Source organism: Chlorocebus sabaeus, chromosome 11 (assembly GCF_047675955.1).
Source record: "Chlorocebus sabaeus isolate Y175 chromosome 11, mChlSab1.0.hap1, whole genome shotgun sequence".
Classification (NCBI taxonomy): Eukaryota; Metazoa; Chordata; class Mammalia; order Primates; family Cercopithecidae; genus Chlorocebus; species Chlorocebus sabaeus.
In genome coordinates this window covers 116,690,738-116,704,258 of record NC_132914.1, presented here as the reverse complement: position 1 = coordinate 116,704,258, position 13,521 = coordinate 116,690,738, and the positions used below count along the sequence as shown (strand labels likewise).

The 13,521-nt window shown below is 42.6% G+C and overlaps 1 protein-coding gene and 1 long non-coding RNA gene across 7 annotated transcripts in view; one reads left to right on the top strand and one right to left on the bottom strand.

The window, feature by feature from the left end:
• CCDC60 (coiled-coil domain containing 60) overlaps window positions 1–13,521 on the bottom strand; it is a 205,289-nt gene that overhangs the window by 11,896 nt on the left and 179,872 nt on the right. The window contains exons 9-12 of one of the 3 annotated variants that reach the window (XM_008004897.3): window positions 11,611–11,682; window positions 8,811–8,873; window positions 7,995–8,120; window positions 1,021–1,152 (exon numbers count right to left, since the gene is read on the bottom strand). In XM_008004897.3, coding sequence (XP_008003088.3) covers window positions 1,021–1,152; window positions 7,995–8,120; window positions 8,811–8,873; window positions 11,611–11,682 — 393 coding nt within the window. The remainder of the gene's footprint in view (window positions 1–1,020; window positions 1,153–7,994; window positions 8,121–8,810; window positions 8,874–11,610; window positions 11,683–13,521) is intronic. The other 2 variants (XM_008004901.3, XM_008004903.3) reach the window with 2 other exon arrangements.
• The window catches only part of LOC119623777 (uncharacterized), a 213,796-nt gene that overhangs the window by 71,895 nt on the left and 128,380 nt on the right, over window positions 1–13,521 (top strand). The window lies entirely within an intron of this gene.

Below are 13,521 nucleotides of genomic sequence, written 5' to 3'. Positions count from 1 at the left end.
TCCTCCCCCCAACTTCCCTCCCACAGAGGCAAGAGGGTTTACAGAAGACCCTTTTCCCCCTTTCATAAGAGGATCCCTCTTATATGACTCATGTATCTTCAGGGCCAGACATTGCTTGTGAGAAAGTGATGTTCTGGGATGTGAGGTGGCGTAGAAGTTCCCACAGCTCTGCAAAGACTCCAGCGACCTGCTTGTAAGTTGCTGTTTCGCATTATAAAACTCATAGAGGGGATTCTGTGTACATTTTTTACTTTCTCATCTTTGTCTTAGATCTTAGTGTATTCACCCTGCTAGGATGGGGTTCGGGACACCACAGTTCAGTAGATTCCAATTCTATATTGCAAATGAGCATACAGACTGAGGTTAGACAGGGGTTCGAATCCTAAATTCACCAGTTAACTGATGGTGTGAACTTTGACAAATGAATTTACCCCTCTGAGTCTCTGTTTCCTTGTTTGTGAAATGGGGGTTAATATGTACCTTTCAGGATTATTTTGTTGGGAGGATAAAATAGACAATTTATGAAAATTGCTTATATAGTAACTGTCGTCCAGTGATCACTCAATTCATGTTGCTTTTTTTGTTGTTACTTATCATCACCCTTGTGCTGTGGCACAGTGTTTCAAGGATATGCCTGCCTAGTTTTGCATTTTTTAGGGATTACATTACTTGGGGGATGCAGTGATCACCCCATAGACCTTGGAATCTGTAGAAATTTTCAGGTTGATATGCCTCATCTGCCTGTCCCACAGGGCCTGGCATGTCCGAATCAAACAGCAGGTAAATATGGAGAGCACAGTGGGTTGGATTATCTGTGATTTCAGAAACCAGGAGTTTGGGGCCTGATTGTGCTCTGGATTTAGTGTGTCTGGGGTGTGGGGGATCCTACTGGTGGCCAGTGACAGTTTTGGAGTAATGCCTCTCTATTCCTTGAAGGAGAGTGGAATCAGTTGTGATCTTGTAATAACAACACCCTGTCCTCTTCCAGGGACCATCTTATGTGGTTCTTAGGATATTTACCAGTGGTCTGCAATTTCTTCTGCATCTCCTTTTACTACAGATATGTGATGTCTCATTTTTGCTATGTCCTTTTGAAAATTGGAGACAAGGACAAAAGCACGGAACTTCTGGATACCTCTTTCTTCTTGGCGCCTACAAGGTTGTATGAGAAAGAGAGAGAAGAATAAGATTCCCTCCTCTTATAACCACCCTAGCTGACCTTTGAGATCTGACTTAAACACTTTTTCCTTCATGAGGCTTTTCTTAACCCTGTCAGCTAGTCTTTAACTTAGGCTCTTGCTTTTGCCACAAGAGGATACAGCTCTCTCCAAGGTCCTGAAGCACTATTTTCCAGTTATTTTCCTAATAAACTTTTTATTAGCTTTCATTCTCTTCCTACTTCTGATTGTATTTACACAGCTTTTCAGTCTCTAAGATGGGGAATAATAATGATTCCTATTTGTCAGATGTGAGAATTAAATGATATAATGTGTGTCAAGTGTTGAGCTTCATGCCAGACACACGGTAGGTGTTAACTCTTGCTGTTTCCTCTCTTCCCCACTCCCCTTATCATTTTGTGCCTATGTTCTGTCTCTCCAATGAGACTTTATATGATAAATATCACCATGTCACCCCACTGCATACAGCTTTCAATGGCTTTTCAGTTTGCTCAGAATAAATTATTCTCCAAGACTCTAAATAATTCAGCCCTCACATTTTCCGGCTTTATCCCCATCCTTTCCATCCCTTCTCTTCCAGAATCTTATCCTTTGGGTCATGATCAAAGTCTCTGAGATAAAGTTCAACCTCCACAGCTGGGCTATCACAGCCTTTTATAATCTGGCTTGTCTAGCTCTCTGATAACCTTGCAAACACCCTATGCCCCAGCCACACCTGACTACTAGCAGTTCCCTGGTTGTCTGTGCCCCTCTGACTTCTGAGACCTAGCTGTTGCTTTTCCTTGAAACTCCCTTCCACCCTACTTTTCCAGCATGACTTTTTAAAAATTTGTTTTAGATTTGGGGCTACATGGGAAGATTTGTTACACAGATAAACATGTGTCACGGGGGTTTATTGTACATATTACTACATCACCCAGGTATTAAGCTCTGTACCCAATAGTTATATTTTCTGCTCTTCCCCCTCCTCCCACCATACCCCCTCAAAGTAGACTCCAGTGTCTTTTGTTTCCTCCTTTGTGTTCATAAATTCTTATCATTTAGCTCCCACTTATAAGTGAGAAATATGTGGTATTTGGTTTTCTGTTCCTGCGTTAGTTTGCTAGGATCATAACCTTCAGCTCCATCTATGTTCCCAAAAAATATATCATCTCATTCTTTTTTATGGCTGCATAATATTCCATGGTGTATATGTACCACTTTTTTTTTAATCCAGTCTGTCATTGATGGGCATTTAGATTGATTCTGTGTCCTTGCTATTGTGAATAGTGCTGCAGTGAACATTCACACGCATGTGTCTTTATAGTAGAATGATTTATGTTCCTTTGGGTAGTATATACCCAGTAATGGGATTGCTGGATTAAATGGCAGTTCTGTTTTTAGCTCTTTGAGGAATAGCCATACTGCTTTCCACAATGGTTGAACTAATTTACACTCCCACCAACAGCGTATAAGGATTCCTTTTTCTCCACGACCTCGCCAGTATCTGTTATTTTTTGACTTTTTAATAACAGTCATTCTGACTGTTGTGAGATGGTATCTCCTTGTGGTTTTAATTTGCATTTCTCTAATGATCAGGATGTTGAGCTTTTAAAAATATGCTTCTTGGCCACATGTATGTCTTCTTTTAAGAAAGTGTTTGTTCATATCCTTTGCCCACTTTTCAATGGGTTGTTTTTCTCTTGTAAATTTCTTTAAGTTCCTTACAGATGCTGGGTATTAGACCTTTGTCAGATGCATAGTTTGCAAATATTTTCTCCCATTCTTTGGGTGTCAGTTTACTCTGTTGATAGCATCTTTTGCTGGGTGGAAGCTCTTAAGTTCAATTAGATCCCATTTGTCAATTTTTGCTTTTGTTGCAATTGCTTTTGGTGTCTTTGTCATAAAATCTTGCCCATTCCTAGGTCTGGGATGGTATTGCCTAAGCTGTCTTCCAGGGACTTTTTAGTTTTGGGTTTTACATTTAAGTCTTTAATCCATCTTGAGTTGATTTTTCTGTATGGTGTAAGGGAGGGGTCCAGTTTCAATCTTCTGCACATGGCTAGCCAGTTATCCCAGCACCATTTACCAAATAGACAGTCTTTTCTCCATTGCTTGTTTTTGTCACCTTTGTCAAAGATCAGATGGTCACAGATGTGCAGCCTTACTCTGGGCTCTCTATTCTGTTCTATCAGTCTATGTGCCTGTTTTTGTACCAGTACCATGCTGTTTTGGTCACTGTCACCTTGTAGTATAGTTTGAGGTCAGGTGATGTGATTCCTCCAGTTTTGTTCTTTTTGCTTAAGATCGCCTTGGTTATTCAGGCTCTTTTTTGGTTCCACATAATTTTTAAAATAATTTTTTTCTAGTTCTGTGAAGAATGTCTTTTTGGTAGTTTGATAGGAATATAATTGAATCTATAAATCGCTTTGGGCAGTATAGCCATTTTAGTGATATTGATTCTTCCTCCTCATGAGCATGGGATGTTTTTCCATTTGTTTGTGTCTTCTCTGATTTCTTTGAGCTGTGTTTTGTAATGCTTATTGTAGAAATCTTTCTCTTCTCTGATTAGCTGTATTCCTAGGTATTTTTTTGTGGCAGTTGTAGATGAAATTGCCTTTCTGATTTGGCCCTCAGTTTGGTTGTTATTGGTGTATTGGGATGCTAGTGATTTTTGTACATTGATTTTGTATCCTGAAACTTGTTTATCAGCTGAATGAGGTTTTGGGCTGATACTATGGAGATTTCTAGATATAGAATCATGTCATCTGCAAGCAGAGATAGTTTGACTTCCTGTCTTCCTATTTGGATGTGCTTTATTTCTTTCTCTTGCCTGATTGCTCTGGCTAAGACTTTCAATACTACAATAAATGGAAGTGGTGGGAGAGGGCATCCTTGTCTTGTGCTGGTTGTCAAGAGGAATGCTTCCAGCTTTTGCCCATTCAGTATGATGTTGGCTATGGGTTTGTCATAGATGGCTCTTATTATTTTGAGGTATGTTCCCTCAATACCTAGTTGATTGAGAGCTTTTAACATGAAGCGATGTTGAATTTTATCAAAAGCCTTTTCTACATCTGTTGAGATAATCATGTGGTTTTTGTCTTTAGTTCTCTTTATATGATAAATCATATTTATTAATTTTTGTATGTTGAACCAACCTCATATCCCAGGTACAAAGCCTACTTGATCATGGTGGATTAGCTTTTTGATATGCTGCTGGATTTGGTTTGCAAGTATTTTGTTGAGAATTTTTGCATTGATGTTCATCAAAAATATTGGCTTGAAGTTTTCTTTTTTTGTGGTGTCTCTGCCAGGTTTTGGAATCAAGATGATATGGCCTCATAGAATGAGTTGGGAAGAAGTCCCTTCTCCTCAATTTTTGGAATACTTTCTGTAGAAATGGTACCAGCTCTTGTTTTTGCATCTGGTAGAACTTAGCTGTGAATCCATCAGGTCCTGGGCATTTTTTTGGTTGGTAGGCTATTTATTACTGATTCAATTGTAGAGTTTGATATTGATCTGTTCAGGGAATCAGTTTCTTCCTGGCTCAGTCTTGGGAGGGTGTATGTGTTCAGGAATTTATTTGTCTCTTCCAGGTTTTCTAGTTTGTGTGCATAGAGGTGTTTGTAGTGGTTTCTGATGGTTGTTTTTATTTCTGTGGGGTAAGTAGTAACATTCCCTTCATCATTTCTAATTGTGTTTTTTGGATCTTCTCTGTTTTCTTCTTAATTAGTCCAGCTAGTGGCCTATTTATTTTATTATTCTTTTTCAAAAAATCAACTTCTGGATTTGTTTATCTTTTGAATGATTTTTCATGTCTTGATTCCCTTCAGTTCAGCTCTGATTTTTGTTATTTCTCATCTTCTGCTAGCTTTGGGGTTGGTTTGTTCTTGCTTTTCTAATTCAGTTGTGAAGTTAGGTTGTTAATTTGAGATCTTTATAACTTTTTGATGTGGGTATTTAGTGCTATGAGTTGCCCTCTTAATACTGCCTTAGCTGTGTCCCGGAGATTCTGGTATATTGTATCTTTGTTCTCATTATTTTTGAAAAACTTCTTGATTTCTGCCTTAATGTCATTATTTACTCAAAAGCCATTTAGGAGCATGTTGTTTACTTTCCATGTAATTGTACAGTTTTGAGTGATATTATTTGTGTTGACTTCTATTTTTATTGTGCTATGGTCTGAGAGTGTGTTTGGTATGATTTTGGTTCTTTTACATATATTGAGGATTGTTTTATCTCCAATTATGCGGTCAATTTTAAGTATGTGCTATGTGGTGATAAGAAGAATGTATATTCTGTTGTTTTTGGGTGGAGACTTCTGTAAAGGTCTGTCAGATCCATTTGTTCCAATGCTGAGTTTAGGTCCAGAATATCTTTGTTAATTTTCTGCCTCAATTATCTGTTTAATACTGTCAGCGGAGTGTTGAAGTCTCCCACTATTATTGAGTGGGAGTCTATGTCTCTTTGTAGGCCTCTAAGAACTTGCTCTATAAATCTGGGTGCTCCTATGTTGGATGCATATATATTTATGATAGTTAGATCTTCTTGTTGAATTTGAACCCTTTACAATTATGTAATGCCCTTCCTTGTCTTTTATGATCTTTGCTTGTTTCAAATCTGTTTTGTCTGAAATTAGGATGGCAATGCCTGCTTTTTTCTGTTTTCCATTTGCTTGGTAGGTTTTCCTTCATCCCTTTATTTTGAGCCTATAACTGTCATTATGCATGAGATGAGTCTCTTAAAGACAGCATACCGTTGGGTCTTGCTTTGTTATCCAGCTTGCCACTCTGTGAATTTTAAATGGTGCATTTAGCCCATTTACATTCAAGGTTAGTATTGATATGTGTGGGTTTGATCCTGTCACTGTGCTGTTAGCTGGTTATAATGCTGGCTTGTTTGTGTGGTTGCTTTACAGTGACACTGGTCTGTATGTTTAAGTGTCTTTTTATATTAGCTGATAGCAGTCTTTCCTTTTATTTAGTACTCCTTTCAAGATTTCTTGGAAGGCATGCTTGGTGGTGATTAAGTCCCTCAACATTTGCTTATCTGAAGAGGATCTTATTTCTCTTTCACGCAGGAAGCTTAGTTTGTCTGGATATGAAATTCTTGGTTGAATATTTTTTTCTTTAAGGACGTTGAATATAGTCCCCCAATCTCTTCTGGCTTGTAGGGTTTCAGCTGAGAGGTCTGCTGTTAGCCTGATGGGGATCCCTTTTTTGGTGACCTGCCCTTTCTCTCTAGCTGCCCTTAACATTCTTCCTTTTGACCTTGGAAAATCTGCTGATTATGTGTCTTGGGGATGACCTTCTTGTGTAGACTCTCGCAGGAGTTGTCTGTATTTCCTGAATTTGACTATTGGCTTCTCTAGCAAGGTTGGGGAAGTTTTCATGGATGACATCCTGAAATATATTTTCCAAGTTGTTCAGCATGACTCTTTGGGTTTGAATTCTAGCTTTACTACTTAGCCACTGGAGAACCTTTGATAAGATGCATCTCTGAGCTCACTTTTATCATCTACAAAATAAGTCTAATGACAGCACCTACCTCATAGGATTGTTGTGAGCATTAAATGATACATAAATACAAAGCTCTTACACCCATGACTGGTACATAGTAAGTGCCCTGGGAATATCATCTATGTTTATTAAACTGAAAATATTGTTTCCAGCTATGTGTCGTGGCTCATGCTTGCAAACCCAGCATTTTGGGAAGCCAAGGTGAGAGGACTGCTTAAGGCCAGGAGTTTGACACCAGCCTGGGCAATATAGCAAGACCCTATCTGTAAAAAAAATACCCCCAAACCAAAAAACAAAACCAAACACCTTAGCACTTGAGGCTGCAGTAAGGTATGATCATGCCACTGAACTCCAGCCTGTGTAACAGAGCAAAACCCTCTCAAAAATAAATAAATAAAATAAAATAAAATAAAATAAAATAAAATAAAATGCTGTTTCCTCCAAGGAGATCTTTCTGAGGGCTGTCCTGGGCCAGGTAGGGCATCCCTTTTGTGTTCCCTTAGCAGGCTGCTTCCTCCCACAACCTCCAGACCCCTGTGTGCTAATTTCCTGTTTACTTTTCCATCTTCCCTACTGGACTGTTAGCTCCCAGAAGGAGAGGGCAAGGATTAGTCTTCTCTAAATCCTAGCCTCAGAGCATTCAGTCCATCAGTGCTGTGAGAATGAGAGTGCAACAGGCCATAATGCAAACTTTGTTGTATAGATACATTTATTGGGGTGGATGGTCTCTGGAGTCAAGGGGTAAGCTAGAAAGGGAAGAAATTATTGGGTTGTCAGAACAGAGAAGAAAAGCTTTCAATAGCTTTCTGGTGCTCTTAAAATCAAATCCCACATTGTAACTCTGGCATTTGTGGCTTGCATGATGCAGCCCTCATCTACCACTTGTCCATCCTCTTCAAATTCTCCATGTCCCTTCTGGACTTGGGACTTTGCATGCACTTTTCCTTCTACCTGGAATGTAATTCCACCTTCTCATCACACTGCCAGCTCTTCCTTATCCTTCAGGACTCATCTGAAAGTCACCTCCTCAGAGAGGTCTTCCCAGATTTCCCAATCTAGATAAGGTACCTATGCTGTCTATCTCTCTCTCTTGTAGCACCCTGTTCTCTTACTGTAGGACAATGATTATAATTTGTACCTACATATTTATGATGCAGTTATTTTGTTTCTGCCCATATTTTCCAGAAGACTGTGAGCTCCCTGAGGACAGAGAGCAAGCTCTTCTTTGTGATATAGCCCCAGCACCTGGCACCTGGCAGGCATATAGTAGGTACCCAGTGAATGCCCTTCAAATGAATGGATATATGTGTGCCCTTACTTCATGAGGATTTCCATCTTGTCCTGCAGGCAGAAGCCAGCCTCCTGGGCTACGCTGTAAAACTTGGCCCTCATGCTGTTACACACCCCACTGTTGTACTGGATGTTGATGTCACAATTAGTGCGGCTGTGGACACAGATAAGAAGGGCTTGGGGAATGGAGCCCAGGGATGTCCCCTGGTAACCTGGGTCCCACTCTGGTCCCCCTTGGCCCCAAGGTGCTCTGCACGTAGGACTCCCTGTAGCCACCTGGGTTCTCTGCCCTCACCTGGAGCCTTCCTAAGCATCCCCCTGGATGGAGGAAGGACAGATCTTCCCAATAGCATCAGGATGGTGGTTCAGACCCTATTAAATGAGCCCACAGTGAGACAGCTGGTCACTGGAACCCAGCGAATGTTAAGGATGGGAGATGGAATTTGGAGCTGGGAGATTCAGGCTCAAAGTCCAGCTCCACCACTTCTTAGCTGTGTGGCCTCAGGCAAGACATTTCACGTGGCCGGGTTTCTGCCTGCTCCTTTGTAAGATGGGATAATGCCCCTGCCTCATAGGATCGGTTTTGAGGAACAAGGAAGGTAATGAAGACAGAATGCTTTTCGTGGTGCCTGGCACAGCGGAGGAGTTTCTTGCCATTGTCTGCATTGTTTCTCAGCTTCTTGACTATGAGTCCCTAAACCTGGGGGATCCCTTGTCCTTCAGCATCGTCTATGGCTTTAGGGAGTCTGGTCTGCACTGGGTCATTTCCACACCCCTGGAATATAGAGGGTGTGGTCACCACATTCCCTGTTGTGTGGCTCCTTCCATTGCCCTCCTGGCTTACTTTTTAGACTTCTTCTGGACTGGTTGGATGTGGCTTTCTGCACTTGTACTGCTGGACCTCTCACTGAAACACAAAAGGATGGTTTCAAGTTGCTCAGAGTCTGCTTTTCAAGAAAAGGGTATCCCCAGGGCTCCATGGCACTTGCCAGCTTCCAGGATTCAGGCAAGGGAGGTGGTGCTAATCAAGGCACCAGTCACAGAACTCTATGAATTTCTTCCCACCTCTTGGCCTTTCCTCCTGCCATATCCCTGCCTGGAGAGTCCTCTTTGTTTATTTTCTACCAACTTAAATCCTATCCTGCCTTATGGTCCACAACAAGTCCTACAGTCCTATCTGAACTCTCCTGTCTAATTTTGACCTTCCGCCTCTGCATATTGTCAGGATTATGTCTTTTCTGGATCTCAGTTTCATTTGTGTAAAACTGTTCTTTTGTCTGGAGGGTGAATTGGCTTAGGACCTTTCCATACTCCTCTCCATACCCAACACTTAACACTGGGCCAGGTGCAGATTTAGTGAAGCCCAACACCCATTTTACCCCTTGTCAGTCTGTGAGCAAGCAGCTCCCTTCTGGATGGTCAGTTTCCTCATCTGTGACCCATCAACTCATCAGGCCATCCAACCCTTTCTAGGTGTGGATGATTGAATCCTCACATGGATACACCCTCCTGTGACTCTGCCTGGGCAAGCTTCCTAGAGGGGGATGAGGAGCCCCTACCCCTGCCCACCACCCCTGCTCACGCCTTTCTCCAGGATCCTTGTTTAGGGACTTGGGCTTTCAGCACCATTGTCTAGCACCTTTGCGCTGACCGTGTTTCCCCTTCTTTCTTCCAAATGCTTGGAAAACTGTCTGACCACTTTATCTGTGTGGCTCTGGGGGAGGCGGTGGTAAGACTGTTTTCCTTATTAATAGGATGTGTGGGTAACCTTTTGCTTCTAGCCCTGTGGCATTGGGGACTTCTTTAGGCAGGCAGGCCTGGCCATTTTCCAGATCCCTCCCCATAGAAAAGGTCCTGGCCTTTGCTGGTTTCCCTAGAAGCTCACAGGACTAGACGTGGAGGTCTTAGGCCTAGTGGGCAAATCCTCATCCTACCTGGGTAAGAAGCAGGCCCCCATTAACAACATCCAGAAAGCCTTGATTTTGGATTCCAACCAGCTGCCCTAATCCCTGCAGATGAATTCTTTGGGGGAGCGTGGTGGCCCTGACCTTCCTCCTGTAGATGGCTCTCTTCTTTTCAAGAGCTTTGACAGTGATTGAGGGAGGAGGTGGGAGGTAAGGAAGGTGGTGTTATTAGTGAGTGATAAGCAAGAGACAGAAATAAGCAACAAAAGACGCTTCTGCCTGTCTCACTCTGCGCCCCCCGCCTGGCCCTCTTTGAGTTTCAGCTGCACTGGTCTTTGCTTGGTGCTCCTGAGCTTCCTCCCACCCCAGGACCTTTGCACATGCTATTGCCCCTGCTTGGAACAGCATTCCATTCTTTTCCACCTCATAGTCAATTCTCCTTTGTCCTTAAGTTCTCAGCTTAAACATCAGACTCAGTGTTGGTTAGCACCCAGTACCCCTACTTCTTTTTCAGAACACTTTACAGTCATGATGTTATGGCTAGCTGTAGGATTATCTGAGAAATGTTTGACTCTCCTGTTAGATCAGCAGTTCTTAAGCCTGGGTAGAATTCAAGAGGTCCATGAATGCAGATGGGGAAAAAGTTGCATCTTTAGTTGAACTAACCTTCAACCAAAATGGAAATTGCAGGTATTTGCCTATCACATTACAATTGTGAGAGATAGTTTGAAAAATCATTTATATTCAACACTAATCCAAAATTACAGGAGTTGAGTTTTGTTATATAATGCATTGTGAAAGACACACATAGATTACCATATTCCAAATTTGATTGTAATATAGCAATCTAGATTACTATAAATTTCTTAGTGATCTTTTGTAATGTATAGTATGCATTTAAAAACATCTTTCTTAAAGGAGTCCATAGGTTTTCTCAGACTTCCAAGGAGTCTATGGCATAAAAGGTTATAACCCCAGCCCAGACACAGAGATCCACGAGGGCAGGCTGGGTTTGTTTGTGTTTGTTTCATTTGCCGCTGAATCCCCCAAACCTAGCACAGTTACTGGCACAGATGGGGAATCTAAGAATGTTCTCTAAATGGGCCGGGCTCATGCCTGTAATCCCAGCACTTTAGGAGGCGGAGGGAGGCAGATCACTTGAGGTCAGGAGTTCAAGACCAGCCTGGCCAACATGGTGAAACCCCGTCTCTACTAAAAATACAAAAATTAGCAGGGCATAGTGGTGTGTGCCTGTAATCCCAGCTACTCGGGAGGCTGAGGAAGGAGAATCACTTGAACCCAGGAGGTGGAGATTGCAGTGAGCCGAGATCACACCACTGCACTCTAGCCTGGGTGACAGAGCAAGACTCCATAAAAAAAAAAAAAAAGAGAATATTCTCTAAATGAACAAATAAATTGGGGGAAGATCTCCACCTCCCCCATTATAAATTACCCAAGTAAAGAGAAAGAGACATAGTCTTGTACCACGTCCTCCCCACCTCACTTCTCCATGACTAGAAGATTTTAACTTGATGGTATATAATTGTTGGGGAGAAATACCTGAATTCTCACCCCTGGCCCTGCAGTAAAGGGGCTTGTTTCTAATGAGGTCATAAGAAGGAAAAAGTTCCCTCTTCCCTGTCCCACTTTCCATGGTCTGGGGAGGAGCGTCCCTGCAGTGGCCCCTGTAACTGTGGGCTGCCTTCCAAGGCACCTGCTGCAGGCTCCAGGCTTTCCTACCTTGATTTGTGGGTGGTCTGCATTTCCTTATAAGCAGAATTACTCTTGTTTTGTTTCAGCACTGACAAGAGGCTGCAAGGCAAAACGAGTCCTTTAACAAGCCGCTGAATTCATGAAGCTTTTGTGCAGTAACTACGTGTGGGAGGAGGGGGAATTCTCTTTCTAGAGCAAGAATCTTCAGCCTCTACTGAGCCTAGCACTCACCTGGAGAGTTTGCTAAGAATACAGATTCCTTGGCCACATTTTCTGGGACTTGAATCATTGGCCTGGACGGGGGCCCCAGAAGGTGCATTTAGATCACACACACAGGTACACACACACACCCTCTCCTAAAATTCCCCACCATATAGAAAATACTGTGAAATAATGCCCACCTGAAGTGCTTGTTAAAAAAATATAGCTACTGGCCAGGCGTGGTGGTTCATGCCTGTAATCCCAGCACGTTGGGAGGCCAAGGCGAGCGGATCACTTGAGGTCAGGAGTTCCAGACCAGCCTGGCCAACATTGCAAAACCCTGTCTCTACTAAAAACACAAAAATTAGCTGAGCATGGTGGTGCATGCCTGTAATCCCAGCTACTTGGGAGGCTGAGGTGGGAGAATCGCTTGAACCAGGGAGGTGGAGGTTGCAGTGAGCCGAGGTCGTACCACTGCATACACACACACACACACACACACACACACACACACACACACACACACATATATATCTTACTACCTCTGGATATTCTGATTCAGTGGGTTCTGGGATGAGGAAGGATAGAAATCTGTATTTTTTGGCCAGGCGCGGTGGCTCAAGCCTGTAATCCCAGCACTTTGGGAAGCCGAGACGGGCGGATCACGAGGTCAGGAGATCGAGACCATCCTGGCTAACATGGTGAAACCCCGTCTCTACTAAAAATACAAAAAATTAGCCGGGCATGGTGGCAGGTGCCTGTAGTCCCAGCTACTCGGAGGCTGAGGCAGGAGAATAGCGTGAACCCAGGAGGCAGAGCTTGCAGTGAGCCAAGATGGTGCCACTGCACTCCAGCCTGGGCGACAAAGCGAGACTCCGTCTCAAAAAAAAAAAAAAAAAAAAAGAAATCTGTATTTTTCACAAGTAACCCAACTGCTTCTGATCTTCAGGGACACTGCTATAAGATTTTAAGGAAAGGCTGTATTTTTAGATGACTAGGGGGCAGCCCGGCCTGGAGGCTGGGGGCTGGATATACTGGCTTGTGGGGATTTCTGAAAGCCCCACAGTTCGATATCAGCCTTGATGGGAGCAGATTTGGGATCTAAAGTGAGACAGGAATCCAGCTTCTAAAGTGAGGGGCAAAAGAGAATCTGCAGCTTTTCCTAACCGTCTCTCTGTAGCTCTGTATTGAAGCTTCAGTGTCTGCTGCCTTAGCAAAAGATTAGGGAGATTTTTTTCCCAGAGGAATTAATGAGGAAGGGAAACTTCAACGCATTCTTGCTCTGTAACCATGGTTATTTATCATTAAATTGAAAGCAGAGGCCCTGTGACGGGTCTCATGAGAACCAGGTTCTAGTGTGGTTTTGTCTTTGAAGACCTTATGGAAGTCACTGCTTGTTGCTCTTTGACATCTGTGAGATGGGGTCATGGTAATGGTGAATGTACCTGTCTCAGCAGGAGAAGATTCCGTGGGGCAACATGTGTGGGATGAAAGTAACAACCGTCCTCACCACCATCCCCACCACCAACCTCACTGCCATTTATTGAATACTTACTCTATGCCAGGCACATGGTAGTATGTTATATAAATGCATTATCTGATTAAACGCTTAAAATGTTTCATTGAAGTAGATGTTATTTCCATAACATTAGTAATGTTTTACAGGGATAATATCATCTAATTCTCACTACAACCCTTTGGGATAGGCTGCTAATGAGCCTCATTTTATAGAATGAG